The following is a 17,342-nucleotide window of genomic DNA, read 5'->3' on the forward strand; positions in this document are numbered from 1 at the left end:
CTGAAATGACTCAATTGTTGGGAAATTGGCAAGAGTACATTTTCTTGCATAACCAAAGCACTTAATCTCTGCACTGTGAGTGCATTGTGAGGACTTTGTATTCCAATTTGAGACAGAAAGTGGCCTTGTTGCCCCTTTGTAAGACAACAAAGCTACAGCTGGCAGTTGGCCACGCAATGTACGCTCGTCTTCTTGTGAAGACGAAAGATTATGTGTGCAGAGGAATACTACTGTGGCTGGCTGTTTGTCTCTCAGAGCCACGTTTAACCGAGGCTAAAATGCCAACAACTCTCTTTAGACATTTACTGATAGTTTCTGTCTCCTCTGCTGCATATCCTTCACTGCTAACTCCCCATTAAAAACAGAACATTACACTTGAAAGTGATGAACCAAACGTTATCCAATGAATTACTCTCACTTCACCTTAGTACAGTTTAAAGACTTGCAGTGCAGAGAGAGATTCACTGGACAGAAAATCACTTTGTCTGTCTAATGCAGTTGCCCGGAATAATCCAAAAAAAAAGAAAGAAAGGAAACTGATAATCACGTGTACGAGCAGAGATTTAAACCCTTTGGATTACCTCTGCATGTCTCAATCTGTTATATAGGTCTGTCTGGCTGGTGCTATCCTCCGGCCCAGCTTGGCCTGTCATATTATCTATTTTAATACAACTATTTGCTCCCATTGGACAGAAAGCCAAAGGGGCAGATTAAAGTGGTGTTTATAAGCCACTCCCCCCCCCACCCCATGACTGGCATGGACACGCCAGTAAGAACATTATGGTCTGTTCGCATCTGCTGTTATGTTCGTTTCAGGCTCCTCCTCTGGTTTGACGGTGGAGTTGGAGCATTTCTTTACAACAGGAGATGCATTACACATTTACGTTGTAGGCATTTGGATGACACTGTTATGCAGAGTGACAGGGGAATAGGCTTAAATGATTAGATGACCTAAATTACAAGCAGCTAACAGCAAGGGTGGCAAAGCTGGAAATAGAAAAACAAGTAAAAAGCAGAACTGCATTTCTCTTTTAGCCCCGTGTGTCAAATACACTTTTTTTAAATTATTGACTCAAATAAATATTTGAGATGTGCTTTTCCTTATTGAATACTAAATCTACTTTTCTTCCTTCAATATCAATTTTTGTGCACTTATTTGTTTGAATAGGAGCTACATCTGAATCTCTATTCAACCTTAAGTCCTTTATCATTATTCTCTCTGCAGTTATTCAAATAACTCTGCCTGCAGCCCTCACTTTTCTCAACCATCATTTTCCTGCTTGTGACTCAGCCGGGGTCGAACTGTGCTGGACGACGGTGGCCTCTGCAGCCCTTCAGCAAGGAGATTAGCGGTGACAAGAGGTCCTTGAAAAGATGAGAGAGAGGAGGAGAAACCTTTTTAGATGAATTACCATGACAAAAGTGGGCATGAGTCTACATGTTAAATGAAAAAAAATCTCTCATCTCTGTAGTGGCTTCAGACACACACTCCCATTGGTACAAGAAATACCATTTTAATTTCTCGTATGATCAGTAAAACTAGGCTTGCCTATAAAGATGTTTTTTTTAGTGGCTGAGATCTATACTGCCAGACCTCCTTCACCTTTCAGTCTAGACTGATCTCAGCTGTAAAAAAGCTCAGCTGTTTGCAGCCACAGCTGAATACTGATTTTGATGGAAGTAATGCTTTAACATACTGAAAGGCGATTGGTTTGTTAGTTGAATTTAATGCTGTTTTTGCATAGACGTCCATGTGTCAAGACTTTTAGATCTTTGTGCATCAGGATTTCAATTTGACAGGTAAGTGGTTGTTGTTTTGGTTTATTTCTGATCAGAAAATAGTAAATAGCCACATTTACAGTTTGCCTCTCTTTCAAACACACCTATATAGCCCTACAAAGCCTAACTGCAGTAACTATGCAAAGGGTAAAACTGAGAAAAACTGCTTTAAAGTTTTTTAAGGTTTCTTTAACTGGCCAGCCAAATGGGTTATAGGTAGGTGGATGATATAACACTTATTTCTACATGTATTTATGTCATTTTTATGCCAACAATTATGAAGATTTATTTGACCTTTGACCCCAAAACAGCTTTTTCTTTCAGCTTTTATATTTTGTTTTCAGTGACAAAACATTTTAAAATGGATTTTTTTACAAGAGTATTTTAAAGTGTCTCTATTCAAATATTTGTGTATTTTAGACTTAATATTATGAAGTGATGTTATATTTTAGACTTAATATAATTTTTCCCACTTTTTTTTTTTTACTTAATCACTATCTAAATAATAATTTTCCTTTCAAATAAACTTATAATTTCTATTATTCTTGTCTTCACCATTCAACACAATGAAGAAATACAAGGCTGCACTGTCTCACAGTCAAAGTTTAGCTTTAGTTTTGAGTTGGAATTTGTAGTTACTGCAATTTTTATATCATTATTTCTTTGAAATTAAGCAAAATTGAAATCTAAAACTTTGTCACAAGATAAAACAGACATCAAGGAGTTAATTTTAGTTATAACTCAATTTCGCCCAAAAATGTAGTTATTGCAGTTAGGCTTTGTAGGGCAGTATAGACTGACGGGAGTGTGACACTACACTGAATTGGAGTTCAGTAGTCATTTTCAAGGACATACAGACTGACCCACTGACCCTATGATTAGTGCAATGGTCCACCTCCAAACCATTAACCCTACATTAGGTTTGTATTTTGGCTATACCCAGTCTGAAGTTAATTTCTTCTGACTAAGAAAAAAGAAAACAGCTTCAGTTGAGTCATTATTCACCACCTCTGCTTATCAAATGATCCTGCAGAGTAAATGCAATTCTTTTTGTATTATACCATAATTGGAAACCTTTTGTTGACACTAGAGAAGATGTTTAAACAGCTTTATTTTCTTTGGAGGTTTTCATTATCTATACATGTTAACTTTTGTGTATAAAAGTGAGATGTTTTTAAAGCCCTGCAGGGATTCTGTCTCGCCTGTTGAATGAAGTAATCAGTGTCTCTATTTGTATTCTATCACATAGCTTCACCGCTGTAAAATTGATTTAACTTAATATAGACTTCATATTATTGCAAGTGTGAATGTGAAATACTTGTATATTCACAGTGTCACCCTGCAGTCCACTGGTTTAAATTGATTTTTTTTACCATGAAGGGGTGCTAAACCTATTTTTTTCTGCATTTCAAAAACATGCATCAATTCATATCATTATCTAGTGCTCCGTAAGTTAATCAAAGTCAGGGACGATCAGAATGATCACACACACATACATCTTTGTACTTCTACCTTTGTGAGGACTCTTAATGACATGATCCATTCCCTAGTGGCAAGGGGTCTGCAACCTTTACTAACTAAAGAGCCATTGTTGACCCAAAAAAAGAGAAAAATATCATAATGGAGCCACAAACCTTATTTTGAGCCTTACAATGAAGATGAAACAGCCTATTAAGTCTAAAGTACACTACCAACAATACTAATAGGTCATAATTAAGATTTATTTGTATGATATTGTCAGAATGCAGCCAGGACCCAAGTGCAAATGAGAGGCTGGACAACAAAGAAATATCTCAGGAGATTTGGAATCGAAGGGAGACCAAAACTAGACTTGATGTTGGCAAAATGTAAAGGTTAATAGACTTTCTTAAGCTGTGGTGAAATTTTAGTTGACTAAAATGTAAAAGTAACATAAAATATAATGCCGTATAGAAGCATCACATTTTTATAATTGAAGAATACAAATTGCTTTCGGCCTACACCAGCAATCAGTGACAATTAAAATGTAAAGAAATAGAAAATACATTTTATTTGGTATAATTTTTTGGTCATAGCCACAGGGAGCCACTGCAGATTGCCTACCTCTGCCCTAGCCCCTTACCCTAACCTTAACCTTCAAAACTAAATACCTAACCCTAACCCTGATCCACAATACTTCCAGAGCACTTAGGTCGTCTAACCAGCTGCTCCTGGTCGTACCGCGGTCCAGACTCTGGACTCGTGGGGACAGAGCCTTCTCTGTTGCCGCCCCAAAGCTGTGGAACAGCCTACCTCTCCAGGTCAGAGCTGCACAGTCTGTTGAGCACTTTAAAACATTATTAAAAACCTATTTATTCTCCTTGGCGTTCAGTCCCAGCTAGGCAAGAATCCTTGGCTTTCTTTTACTTTTATTTTTCTTTTCTATCTGTTTTTGGATTTAGTTTTTATTACTATTTTATTGTTTTACTGTTTTTTAGTATTTTATTGTTTTTATTTATGACTATTTGTGTATGATTTTGTTCTATTTTAATAACTGTACAGCACTTTGGTCAACTGAGGTTGTTTTTAAATGTGCTCTATAAATAAACTTTGACTTGACTTTGACTTATCCTAACCTGAACCCTAACACCGAGTGTTCACCTTCAAACAGGCCTTTGAAATGCAAACTGGCCAAAAATGTCTTCACATCTAAAATGTCCTCACTTTGTTGGTTAAAAACACTGGTCCTCACTATGTAGGAAGGAGAACACTCTCTCACACACACACACCCACCCACACACACACACACACACACACACACACAAGCCCCTTACCCTGACCTTAACCTTCACAACCACATGCCTCATCCCTTACATAAACCTATTTGAAACCAATATCTCACACTGCCATGCTGATTCCATAACGGTTCACTGTTGCCTTAAGGCTAAGGTTGTTGCCTCAGGGCAACAGTTGCATTTTAACAAGTTTCCATTATTTAATTAGACAATAAATTGCATGAAACTATAAAAAAATGAAGGTTTACTCACCTATTAGTTGGAATAAGTTTATTTCCAGATGGAAAAGGTCCAGGAAATTATGTTTTGAGAGCTTTTTGTGGCGCGAAATGGCGAAACAGTTTCATTTGGAAAGGCTGTAAAAACGTGTTTCAATATGGCCTCCTGAAAGTCATGTGAAAAAATTAAAGCATTGCTGTTGGTTCCCTATGATATTCCGTCTTTTTAAAAGTATTGCATCATTGTGGAAATTTGACAGTCCAAAAATGGATATGTTGCCTGAGGTATTGATTAACCCTATAAAGCCAAGTGTATCATATTAGATACAGTTATTTTTGAGACCTCTACATCATCAAAAACCTGATGTATACATGTGTTGAAGATAAACAAACTGAGCAACAAATTACACAAAAATACCAGATGTAGCAAAAATGATATGCAGGTTCCACCAATGGATCAGTCATTGCTGCATTAAAAAACTTCATATCTGCAGATGTATGATGTTGTGTTATATGGAAAAAATATGTATTTTGCATGATTGAGGAAAAAGGATAAGTCAAAGTCTTAATAGGTTAAATATGTTAGGGTTTATATGTTTTTGTTAGTTCGAGAAAAACAAACTTTGGAGCAACAAAATGCACAAAAAGACCTGATGTATCAAATATGATACAAATTAGAATTCATATATGCAATTTATTTATTTCTTAAAACTCGTCAGCAGGTTAATAAGCACTCAGTTTTTACAAAAATTGAATTTTCTGGCAATTATTTCATGGTTCAGGCTTTATAGGGTTAAAACCAAAATGTCCTCACTTTGTTGGTTTAAACTTTGGTCCTAACTATGTAAGAAGAGGGATGAATCTTGAATCTATCTCATTTCCAATTTGATGTATGAATTTTCAGCCTTTTTTATGCTGTATCATGTTTTCATTTAGGGCTTGCTATCAGAATAAACTGTACCTGTACCTTCCATTTGTTTTTCTTGCTTTGAGATGGAACGTGTTCTAAGTTATAATTAGGGTATATCTTTTTAGTTTTTAATTTTTGTTTTATATAGGCTGCACAGACAGGTATTTCCATATTTATCAGGCATGATATTTCCTTATTTTATTTTTAATCTAACAGTTTCTCATGTTATTGCAGGTTTGTTTACATCAGCAATGTGAAGAAATAAAGTACATTAAGTGAATTAAGTATTTCTAGTGTTAAGCTCTATTATTAAAATCTGTTAATCAGAGTTTTAAAAACAAAAAAAGATAAGAAATAGAAAAACACAGGATAAGATATTTTTTTAAGTGATGAAGTGATTGCTTGTTCATAATGATTGTTTAAAGGCAAAAATCTGTGCACCAAACTCAAACAAAAAAATAGCAAACAAAAAGAGAGAATACATATAATACACCTGCACTTTATGCAAACGACTGCATGGCATCTTCATTTCTTTCTCCTGACATTGTAACCTTAAAGGAAAAGAGCACACCTCCTACCAGAGACAGCTAATCAGTGTAGTGAGAGCAGGTAGTCAGGAGACAGATGACTGTTGTTGTAATGATTTAGGAGGCAAAATCATTAGCCTGGAGTGAGCAAACAATGATTGAACATCTTCCTTTTGCTGCCATCTTGTGGTTGAAATTTCTCCACCACAACGTTACACTAACACTGACTGCATGATACTAAAATGACATCACTGTGTAGTGAGGTCATATGTGCAACAGACAAGTTTAAACACATAGGTTTCGTCAACAATAATTATATCTGATTAATGTTAACTCAGTAAGCAAGGTGAGCCGAAAGAGAAAGTCAACACTGTGACCAAAGAAATCAGATTAATACTTATTTATTGTGTTCTAGCTGAGCTTCAACATTCAAATAAAACACTTTATACACCTGGCTGCTAACAAATAATCAAAACATTGGTACAGAATCTCTTTTTCAAGATTTTATAGCATGATTGAGGTTAAGTATGTGTGCGTTGTAGTGGGTTCGTTTTAATGTCTAAACAACTGAATTTCAATCCCCGTAGAGTTTGTTCTTACATTCCTGACTGAACCAAAAGAGATGCTGATTTAAGGGGCAACATTAAGAGACGATTAAGTCTTTTGAAGCATGTTAAAAAAGGGAAATTGCCCTCCTAGTGGGTTGTTTTTTTCCAGGTTTGTTCCTACCAAGGACCCACCTGTGTGTGGCATATAGAGCTTTCTAAATTGAGGAAATACAAGAACGTCTTTCCTCCGTTTTTCAAAATTGCTCCATGCTGATTTTTTCCTGTAAGAAGCTCTCGCTGCAAGAAGATTTCTCATAGAAACCCAGATGACACTTTATATGGAGCCAAACACAGAGAGAGCAATCTCCTGAAAATGGAAGCATCTGTTTGGTTGCTTCCACTAACAGGCATTCACCAGTTAGAGTGGTTAAATTTTTCAAATTTGAGTCAATTAACTTCACAAATGCAAACGCAGCAGAGCCAAAGTGCTGATTCATTCCCATTCAGGCACTCAGGCACTATTGACACATATTGATTAGACATTACAGTAGGAGCAGTTGCTGAGGCAATATCATTATTGGGTGTTGGTGTGAGGGGCTGTGTGCAAACACAAAATGGCCCTGAGAATGGCCGATAGGCTCATATATCATGTCACAATTATAATGTGAAATGAGAAAATGTTCTGCATATGCATAAGGATGTGGAATTGTTTTGGCCTGATTTCAGTCGAATTAGAAAAGAATGTATGAAATGTTTTTAAAAAGCTGGACCCTGAAAGAGAAAACGATGTGTTCATCATTGTATAAAAAGATGCGAAATGCAGATAACATCATGTCATTCATTTTTATGATTCATTTTAACAGTCAGATTCAAGAAAATATGTGTGGAAATCATATTTCACCAGCAGCAACAGGTATGACGCTTGCAATTATAAACCCAAAGTGATGTCTTTGTAGGCTCTTTTTTTTTTTTTGCAATCCCACTTTTCATTCCTGCGTCCCTGCTGAAAGGCTACACTCCCCCCTCTGCCTTTTGTTTCCGAGGTGGAGCCTGATACCCCGACTTCTCCAAACTGAACTGCCGGCGAAGCAGACGGACAAGATAGGACTGGGACGCAGCAGTCGGTGGCACAGATCTGGGACGCAGCAGATCGGAGAGGGAACATTAAGGGCGGCTGCAAGGAAGGAGAAGGATTTTGTGGAGCGCTTCTGACGGTTTACGCATCTTTTGAAAACCGGCTACACGCGGAAAAGCTTCAAGAAAGATGAATTCTTTCATCCTACTGTCGCTTTTTGCCACGATTATCGCCGCAAAGTCACCTCGGCTGAAATTTGTTGTGCACGGTAAGCAGTGCTGTAATTACTGGATGTTGTCTGGTTTTACCACAAGTCGTTCGCCAATAATTTATGTCGCCAAGCATGTTTTATTAATATATGTAAGATGCATGATATGACAGTGAACGGGTGAATGGATGAGTGGATGAATGAACGGAGTGAGAGTTTTCACGCGGTGATGTGGCCAGTTATTTTCCACTTCTTCTCCTCATTAACCAGTGCTGCCTTGTCCTTGCAAAAGATGCACAAACAGAACCAATAAAGCCATATTGACGGGGCAACCTCTGGATTAATCTCCTTAAACACCGCCCTCCCCCCACTGACCGAGTAGTAAATTACGCGCTCCACCATCCAGGCCCCGCACACATGTTCACAGGCGATAGCAGCACGAACATCTGGAGAAAAAACTATTTTTTGCTGTATTTTATTAATGTGAACAAGGCATCATGTACAAAATATGGTTTGTGTGGTTTCTTAGCGCGCTTGGTCATTTGTTTCTATTCAATTTCAAGGTTGCATCGTGCTCACACTCGCCCAAAGGCACATTTGGATGATTTGAATCTGATTTGTGCAACTTGTGGCTTTTCTTTCGGTCTCTTCGACAACTTGTATGTTCGCTTTATTTGAGTGCACTGCAAGTTCTCATCGTTTTTTAAATGCACCGTCGCTGCTTGTATCAGTTCGGGCCACCGAGGCTCTAATTGGCCACAGTCCCTTCATATCCTCACCTCCAGGCGCACCGAGCGGAATAAAACCAGAGGCACTTAAAAACAACCTCTCCCCTGCCTGCTCCCGGAGTAACATGGCGCCTGTTCGCCCTGAACTCACTGCGAGGCTGTACCCTTTTAAACACCCGCCTGCCACCGCTGAAAAGCGTCGTTATTGTGAAATATGACTCTTTGGAGGTTGACACAGTCGCTGTAGATCCCGCGTCCTTGCGGAGCTGCAATGCGGGACACGGCAGCTGCTTCACACTGCAGCAGAGGAGACCGGCTCCGGGAAAGAGAGGGGTGCTTTAGGGTAGCAGCCGCCAGATATACATTATGTACATTTAGAAATATAGGCTACACACATAGAGAGAGCGATGAAAGAGAAGGTAGGGCACTGAATGGAAAATTCCAAGCAGACTCCTCGTTATCTATTCCACTCACGTCTTTTTACACCTCACACACTCCTCTAATGTATTCAGCAATCAGTAGAGATGGGGGCTGTGTGTCAAGTTATCTGTGTCTGTATCCCGCCCCTCCCCGCGGATGAACACAGTACAAAACGCACAAGATGACGGCCCCGGACGTGCAAGTCATATCAATCAAACTCATTGTTACGCAATTTGCAGGGTGAAGCTATAAATGCATGTCGTTATAGGGCACACGCGCGCGCACACGCACGAACACAGGTAGAAAATTGTCAGGGGAAATCCATCAAAGGCGCAGTTTGAGCCCCGAAGTGCAAAACAACCTGCACAAGAATCTGGAGCCTCTTCAGAGCTGGCGCTGTTTCAGCACCGCGGACAGCGCCGAGGTCCTCACAGGGCAAAGTTGGCAGGTCCTCATACCTTTAAGGAACTTTTCACGGCTGCAACCAGGTTTTAAGATTTAAAAATATTATTTTAGGTGTATTTAAAATGCACACCATGCAGGAATTGTCCCTTACTGTTTGCAAACACCAAATTCAAATTTGGCCCCTCCCTCCTCAGTGGCTCAGAGGAAGTGAAAAGCAAACCCCAGAGTCACTCTCGCTTTGCCCGCTTGACATTTAATCTTGCTATATTTACGATTTTTTAGAGGGCGCCGTGTTCGCTATTTTGTAGCTTCATGGCCAAAGGGTGATGTCCAGATGTGTGCAGAAAAGAGAAAATACAGGCATCCTCTCTGCAGATACAAACACCACTGCACACCTCTAGTTGGTCATAAGTGATGATTGAAAGGGATTACCTCTGTATAAATCCATATCTTGTTTTTGACCAAATCCTGCATAGTATGCCTTTAAGGGTTGAAGTCAGACATGCTGTGATGGGGTGATTTATTGTAGGGGCTGGGGAGAATGCATTACACCGCATTCATTTGGCAGACACTTTTGTTCAAAGCTATTACAATAAGTGCATCCAACCTCAGAACAAGACGTCATCAAAAATCATGAGTGCATCCCTCGTAAACAACAACTTGGAGTATCTTGCAATAAATTCTACCTTCATGATGGTTTTAATTTCCAGGTTATGTTGAAGCTGTTTAAGATAGTTTAGTCTACACTTATTAATATAAATGGGATAGACAAATAGTATAATCCTCAGTATAACGCAGTGCACCATAAATGGAAGCCTCCAAAACACCAATTATGTAGAATCAGTACTACTCTAAAACAGTCTAATTATACATTATAACTGTAATGAAGTTTGGATTTATTGCAGGTCTGTTAAGACTGCATTACTTTAGCCAGGTGTACTGGAGAGTGATGGTGATACACTCTTTGTAGAAATTAAACTGTTGTCAGGATATGAAATAAACAGATACTGTGCCATAGAGGAACAAATAATATTTAGTATTGATTAATATTGATACACAAAAAACAACACTACGGTGTCCTTTTTTATTACTCACACGTTTAACATGTTATCTCCTTAGTTAATGTGTTCAATTAATGGCTAACCATGTAGGCATGGAGCAACATTAGCGTCCAATTAGAGCCGTGTTTCTGTCTGTCCACCCCATGGATTTAAGTCCAATATTTACTCTGATTTCAGCACTGTTTTGGTCCTCAGAAACCCATTCATCCATCCAGCTGAAACTGATTGTAGTTGACATTGGGCGAGAGGCCGATACACCCTGGACAAGTCGTCAAATTATCACAAGGTGTAAAATAAATAAAATATAGACGTTGTCTCCGTGATGTCACCATATGTTACCCACAAAAGGTGCTCAGCACCTGATTCCTCCTCACTGACAGCTAATCCCCCCTCAAAAATAGGGGGGGAAAGAGATGGAGCATGGGTGAGCGGAGGAGTGCTGAATGTGATGGCAAGCCACCTGTGAGGGCACAAAGCAACCATGCCTTTAATTATGCATAACTTAATATGAATTAAACAGGTGAGTTCAATAACAACTCACCCCGCTTACAGTTGTCATGTACAGGAAATTATCAAGACAGACCAAAACTGTTTAGTACCAGGCTGTAAACATGTTAATTTCAGCTGTAAATTTGGCCATTTTAATATTTTAATATTACTGGACAGACTCCCTTTTGGAGCCAGCCTCAAGTGGCCAGTCTAGGAATTGCAGATTTTAGCAATTCTGTATTTGCTTCACTTTTCGGCATCAGAGGTTGCAGCTTGTGGCAGATAACCACTCACACTCAACAATTAACCCTCAACAACTGCATGTCTTTGGACTTATCACCTACCCTTTCCCCCCACAAAAACTACTCATAGTGAGACGTAACCAAAACAGCGAAGTTGCAAAACAAAAAACCCAACACAATGAGCTAAAAGATGCTTAAAACTGCAGAGTAGGGTGATAATTTTTTGTTGATGTATCACTATAAGTGACCCTCATTGTTGTTAGACATTTAATCCAATCACAAATTAAAAAATATTTCTAGTAAATTGGGCAATTTAATATTTCAATATCAGAGGACTGTTGACCTTTTGGAGCCAGTCTCAAGTGGCCAGTTGAGGAATTACATTTTTTTTTTTAAATTTATTTAGCATTTCTGCATTTGCTTCAATTTTCAGCATCAGAAGTTGCAGCTTGTGGTAGATAACCACTCACACTCACTCACAGCTACAGAAAATTTAGAGTCAACAATTAACCGTTACAGCTGCATGACTTTGGACTTATCAGCAACCTTTTCTCCCCCAAAACTGCTCATACTGAGACGGAATCTAAACAGTAAAGTTGCAGACCAAAAAAACGAAAACAATGAGCTGAAAGATGCTGAAAACTGCATAGTAGGGTGATAATTTTGTGTCGATTAATCACTTTAAGTGACCCCCATTGTTGTGAGACATTTAATCAAATCATGAATTAGAAAATACTTCTAAAAGCAAACATAATATAATATTTTACATGCATGTGAAGTATTCAGGCATGAAAATATGAGAAAGGTTGTGGGGGTGTTATGGGGACTGCAGGATTAGGATTACACAGTGAATAGGAATAGGAGAGTAAACCAAAGTCTGCCTGGCTTTCTGTACAGTATGTGCACAAACCTTCTTTTGAATATGTCTGCTTGAGAGTGACAAGGATATCAAAAGGCAGAGAGAAGCAAAGCGGGACAAACACGAGGAGAGAATCTAAATCAGAGACATCAAAGGGGAGAAAGAGGAGACAAATGCAAAGAAAGAGACAGGGAGCCAGTGAAGGACTGGAAGTGAGACAGGAGCTCATCTCGAGACTAATTTGACATCTACAGCTGCATCCAAAATATCAGAACATTTCGCCAAAGTTCAGGTGTTGTTTGTGTTGACCTTCTCCCTCAGTTGGAAGCCTGAACACCTCAGTGCCCTATTGAACCATGAGCGTGATAGATTTTTTGTCAGGTTCATAATGGAGGACCTTGAGGTGCTTCTGCAAAACAACTTTGCAGTGAAATATTCTATTTTAAATAAAATAGCAGCTGTTATATGATGCCAGAACAGGAACACTTCAAAGCTTCTAGATCAAGGCCTGTTTTACTTTGCCTCTGCTGTTTTGTTTTTTTAATATTCAGAATGCTTTGTTCATGTACAAGTGAGAACTAGTCCCAAAAATAATATCAGTGCTTTTCTCTGATTAGCACATTTCATAGTGCAATTAAGAATTTGCTTCTTTAAAAGTGGCTCACTAATTTGAAGATATTTTAACTCCATTCAGGGAGTACATGCTCCTCTGAGGGGAAGGGAACTCTGCAAACCTTGAGTTTAATGAAGGCCTTTAAAGAAAACAAAGCTGTTTTTCTTGCTTCCTGAAAAGCTGACCTTTTGAAAATTCAAGGTTGTCACCCTGCAGCAACGATTAAATGTCTGAGGAAAAAGGGAAAAGAAACACATGCTCAGTGAGAGAGAAGTTAGGAGCTGAAATTACATCAACAAAAGGACATTTCAGCTGTATATGTGTGACCCTTTTGAAGTTGTGTTAAGAAAGACATGGAGTAGGTCTCTGCTTAAAGAGCTGTACGTTCTGTCCCTGCGGTGTATTCATGGTTGTTTAAAGAACTGGGACAGCATCTCTGACAGTCAAACACTTTGTCTAATCAGGGATAGGTGGGGGAGGGGCTTAGCTATGGTGATCATTTAAGGTGCCTTGTTGAGCTTGCTTGTAATATAAGTTTTTGTGTGTTAACCTACATTCAGTTTCACTCACATAAATGCATCATGTTTGTACCTTGGGGCCTAACAGAAACCGCAAATGCATTTTCTTCCTCCTAAACATGTGCAAAGCTGTTTTAAAATGTGGAAACCCACACTGTTTACATCAGTGTTCATAATCTTCTTTCACTGATCTACTGCCAACTGTAGATTAGTGCAACAGTGTCAGGAATGTGTATATTTGTACATTTGTAAGCATGTTCTGACTTTTCAAAGCAGCAAATTAAATGAAAACAGTGCTCCCCGACATGAGTGGTCATAAACTCCACAGAATACCTTTAATAGGTTGATTCAAACATTCTGTCACAACTGAACTCTCAACAGAAACAAGTGCATTGGTTTTAAAACTTGAAATGTGAATTCAATCCAAACTGGAAAGCTGAGAGAGGTTGGATGAAAATATTGGCTCCATGGTTAGCTTTAAGCAAGCTTCTATCTTGTTGTGCTTAGTTGTCTGTAAAGTCTTGTTAAATGTAGTAAATTAAATGAAAAATGTAATGAAAAAAGGCACAGCAAGATACTTTAAAATGTTGCCAGTTGTTTGATTTCATTTCAACAGCAGCAGCAGCAGCCGGCAAAGATTGTTGGCATTGTACGCTTCTGCAAATGACAGATACGATAATCTGTAACATTTTCTTTTCTTCCGTAAAAGCTATACAATATTAAAAGCTGTGGTGCTCCGGTGTTGGGAGGGTGGGAGCAACCCAGGACTTTAAACCAAGAGAGCTGTGTTTGTGTCTCGTTGGACGTTTTGTTTGGAATTAGTGGTTCTTAAGCCTAACACTTATATTTTGTGCCTTAACTCAACCAAAGTGTTTTGAGGAGGTTGTTGAAATGAGCAATGCGCTCTCCATTTATTCAACAATGAAGCTACTGTATTAAGCACTGCTTGCAAAACTAGAACAGAGCTATTTTTCAGTCCCTGCGGCTGGGGTGAAATAGGGACAGAGTAGTCATGGCATGGTGAACTCGTCATTGAGGAATTTGGAACTGCAGAGGCGTTCAAACTTCCCCTTGGGAGACAAAAGAGGCTCCAGTGATTTAGTCAGAAGTTATGGTTTGGCAAAAGTGAATAATAACTCCATTATGAAAAATTGTTTGTACATGTTGGGCTTATGTGATCTGGATGGAAATTGGAGTCAAGATGGATGTTAGTCACTTGCTACTTTTATCTGTTAATTTTAAATTGGCATCAGTATTTTTGACATCAATAATAATGAAATATTTCAGAATATAGAAGGAATAAAAACTGATAAGTCTGGTGTCTGAAGGTGGAGCTGAAGTTAAGATTTATGAGAAAAAACGAATTTAGAGAAAACGGCCATTAAAGGTTTTTATACAGTCTTAATGTTAATTACTATTTGAAGACACAATATTGACTTTAATTCATATCAAGAACAATATAGAACGTGTAGAACATATAATATTGTGCAGTAGATGGGAACTTTCCAACGCCGCCTGTGATGACGAGGTTTGCACTATGTTTGCCATACTACATTTTGCAATAGATCGCTTTTAGCAAATTTCGGAGAAATCTACAGGCACAAAGGGACAAATATAGGAAAAATATACACCTGATTGTATATTTTGGATGTTTTTCTTTCCACTATTCTGAAAGAAGAAGAAAAATAGCCCAAAACCTTTAAACTGACCAGTGCATGAAAATTATTTTGGAAAGTCTCGCCTTAAAATCAGCCTTAAAATCTTCTGACTTTGTTTTTGGACAGACATGTATTAAGCTCCAACAGAGGGAAACTTCATCTGTTGTTAAAGTGAGAGTGACTGTGGATCCATCAGCCACATTGACCTTCCTTTTGCATTCTTTACTTCTCTTCTGAAGTACAGGCAACATCAATTAGATCCCCGCCAATCAGAGAGGCCACTGTTTCCATAGAAACTTAGTTGGTTGGCTAGCAACCTGTACCAGTGATCACCACCACTTCATCCTGGCTTTGCTGTCAGACTGGATGTCTTTTTTTATTTCAGGAATGAGAGGAGAAAATCATTACAAAAACCATGTAACCCTGAGCGTATAATCACTTCTTGTGAATGATGAGTGTATCTTTTTATAGTGAGCAAATGAGAAAATGCATCATTAGTTTGGAATTAGATTTTGAACTCTTGATGTATTTTTGTTGCAGATGAAATTGAAAATTAAAAGCCTGTTTTCTGCAAGATTTTGCACGTTATTATTATTAGTTTTTAATCTATTGTCAGGAGCTCTTGCAGGTAGCTGGTTGTTTTTTTCCCCAAAGCTTTTAAGCTCTTCAGACTGGAATCTTCTGAAATATCGCTCTACAAAATAAAATGTATCATACAGCAGAGACTAGATGAAAGGAAAAGGCTGGCAGACTTATTAAAGATCATAGAACTTTCTAGTTTTATAAACCTGTCTTTGAATTATATAGCATTTATTACTAGATATGGCCGTTCTTTTTTTTTTTTCTTTTTTTCCAGAGCTCTTTAATATTTAGTCATTTCAGTCTATTTTTAAAAGCAGGCACAGTTGCAGTGTAGATAAGTGTGAGTCTGATTGGATGGATGAATCAGAAATGTCAAATTACACTTCTGAGAGTTCTGGAGGTGTCTTGAGAGTAATTCAACTGAGCATCTGTGATGGGATTTTTCCACATGATTATTTCAGTGATATTTATGCTCCCACCAATGCCCTTTTCCTCTAACACCCAGGCCAGGTTTCTGTAAAGGCTCCCTGTTTAATCTAAAGCCACAAAGGGCAGTAACATCAAAATGGATGTTTTGGAAAATCAAACCAGTTCATATTCAGGAGCCCTCGAGCTGGATCCCACACCTACAGCAGATTAAATGCAGATTAAAATCCAGAGATCTGGCTCTTTGCCATCAGGACTTCACCTGCCTGAGGAGCTTAGAACCTAAATCTGGATCATCTTTTTAAATATCAATTCTACTTCATGCATTGACCTTTTGTTGTTGTCTCTGACCTGTTCTTCATGACTCTTTATTGCAGCACCTTGTTGTTGTTTTGCTTTAGATGTTAATTCGATCGATTCCGTGTCATTTGTAAATTGCTTTTTAACTCTGATTGGAAAAAATACTGCATTTATTCTTCTTCCTTCTCCTCTGTGCCATTCTTAATTACCTGGTAAGTAAATAAATTAGGGGTAATAGTAAGGGAAATGAGTAATAATTAAACACAGCAGAAGCAATGTGATGGTATAAAATCTCAAATGGTTTCTGTTGTTGATTAGGTTCAGTTAATTTATAACATTTATTACCACGGGGCATATTATCACTGCACAAACAAAAACATACATTAAAACAATGTACTCAGCTCATCATCTCTCTAATATACTTTGTTTTGATCCACAGAGCCCCCCAGGTTCCACTTCATCAAACCTGAGAACTACATCAGCATGTATCACCAGGAGGGGAGCGACACGCTGTATGTGGGCGGCCAGGCGATGATCTATGTGTTGACGTTCTCTAACAGAAGGGTCCGCGACCTGCAGGTATAATTTACTTTTAGCTGATTTCGCTGTCTTGTACACAGACACTCTAATGGGATGTTTTGGTGGATTTAATCTCTCAGCTCGACAGTCTTTTGTAATGGGAAACCACTCTTCTGCCTGTTGAGAGTAGTTATAGAGATAAGTTACCAAGAACCAGTCAGTCCACTTCAAAAACCACTTTGGGAAGGGTGAACCAGAGTTAAAGGCCCTGCACATCCTATACACACCTCCTGTTGTCTGATTAAACCTCCTCTAAGGACTGTTTGGGAGAGTACAGTGTGTGCTTGATCAACATCTCCAACCAAAAGTAAAGAAGTCTCTAATGAAATGAACCATTTTATATTTCTGTTCGTGTACGGATCAAACAAACAAGCTGTGTCAATTAGTGAGGTGTTGGTGCTGTAGGTGTATTTACTTAATGTCTCGGGGAACACAGGGAATAAC

General features: G+C 38.5%; 1 protein-coding gene across 1 annotated transcript in view; it reads left to right on the plus strand.

Moving 5' to 3' along the window:
- Positions 1–7,705: 7,705 nt before the first annotated feature.
- The window catches only part of si:ch211-113g11.6 (uncharacterized protein LOC559008 homolog), a 49,423-nt gene continuing 39,786 nt past the window's right edge, over positions 7,706–17,342 (plus strand). The window contains exons 1-2 of the mRNA XM_059338531.1: positions 7,706–8,078; positions 16,759–16,898. Coding sequence (XP_059194514.1) covers positions 8,000–8,078; positions 16,759–16,898 — 219 coding nt within the window. The 5' untranslated portion in view covers positions 7,706–7,999. The remainder of the gene's footprint in view (positions 8,079–16,758; positions 16,899–17,342) is intronic.

This window comes from Centropristis striata, chromosome 8, assembly GCF_030273125.1.
Source record: "Centropristis striata isolate RG_2023a ecotype Rhode Island chromosome 8, C.striata_1.0, whole genome shotgun sequence".
In the NCBI taxonomy this organism is placed as follows: domain Eukaryota; kingdom Metazoa; phylum Chordata; class Actinopteri; order Perciformes; family Serranidae; genus Centropristis; species Centropristis striata.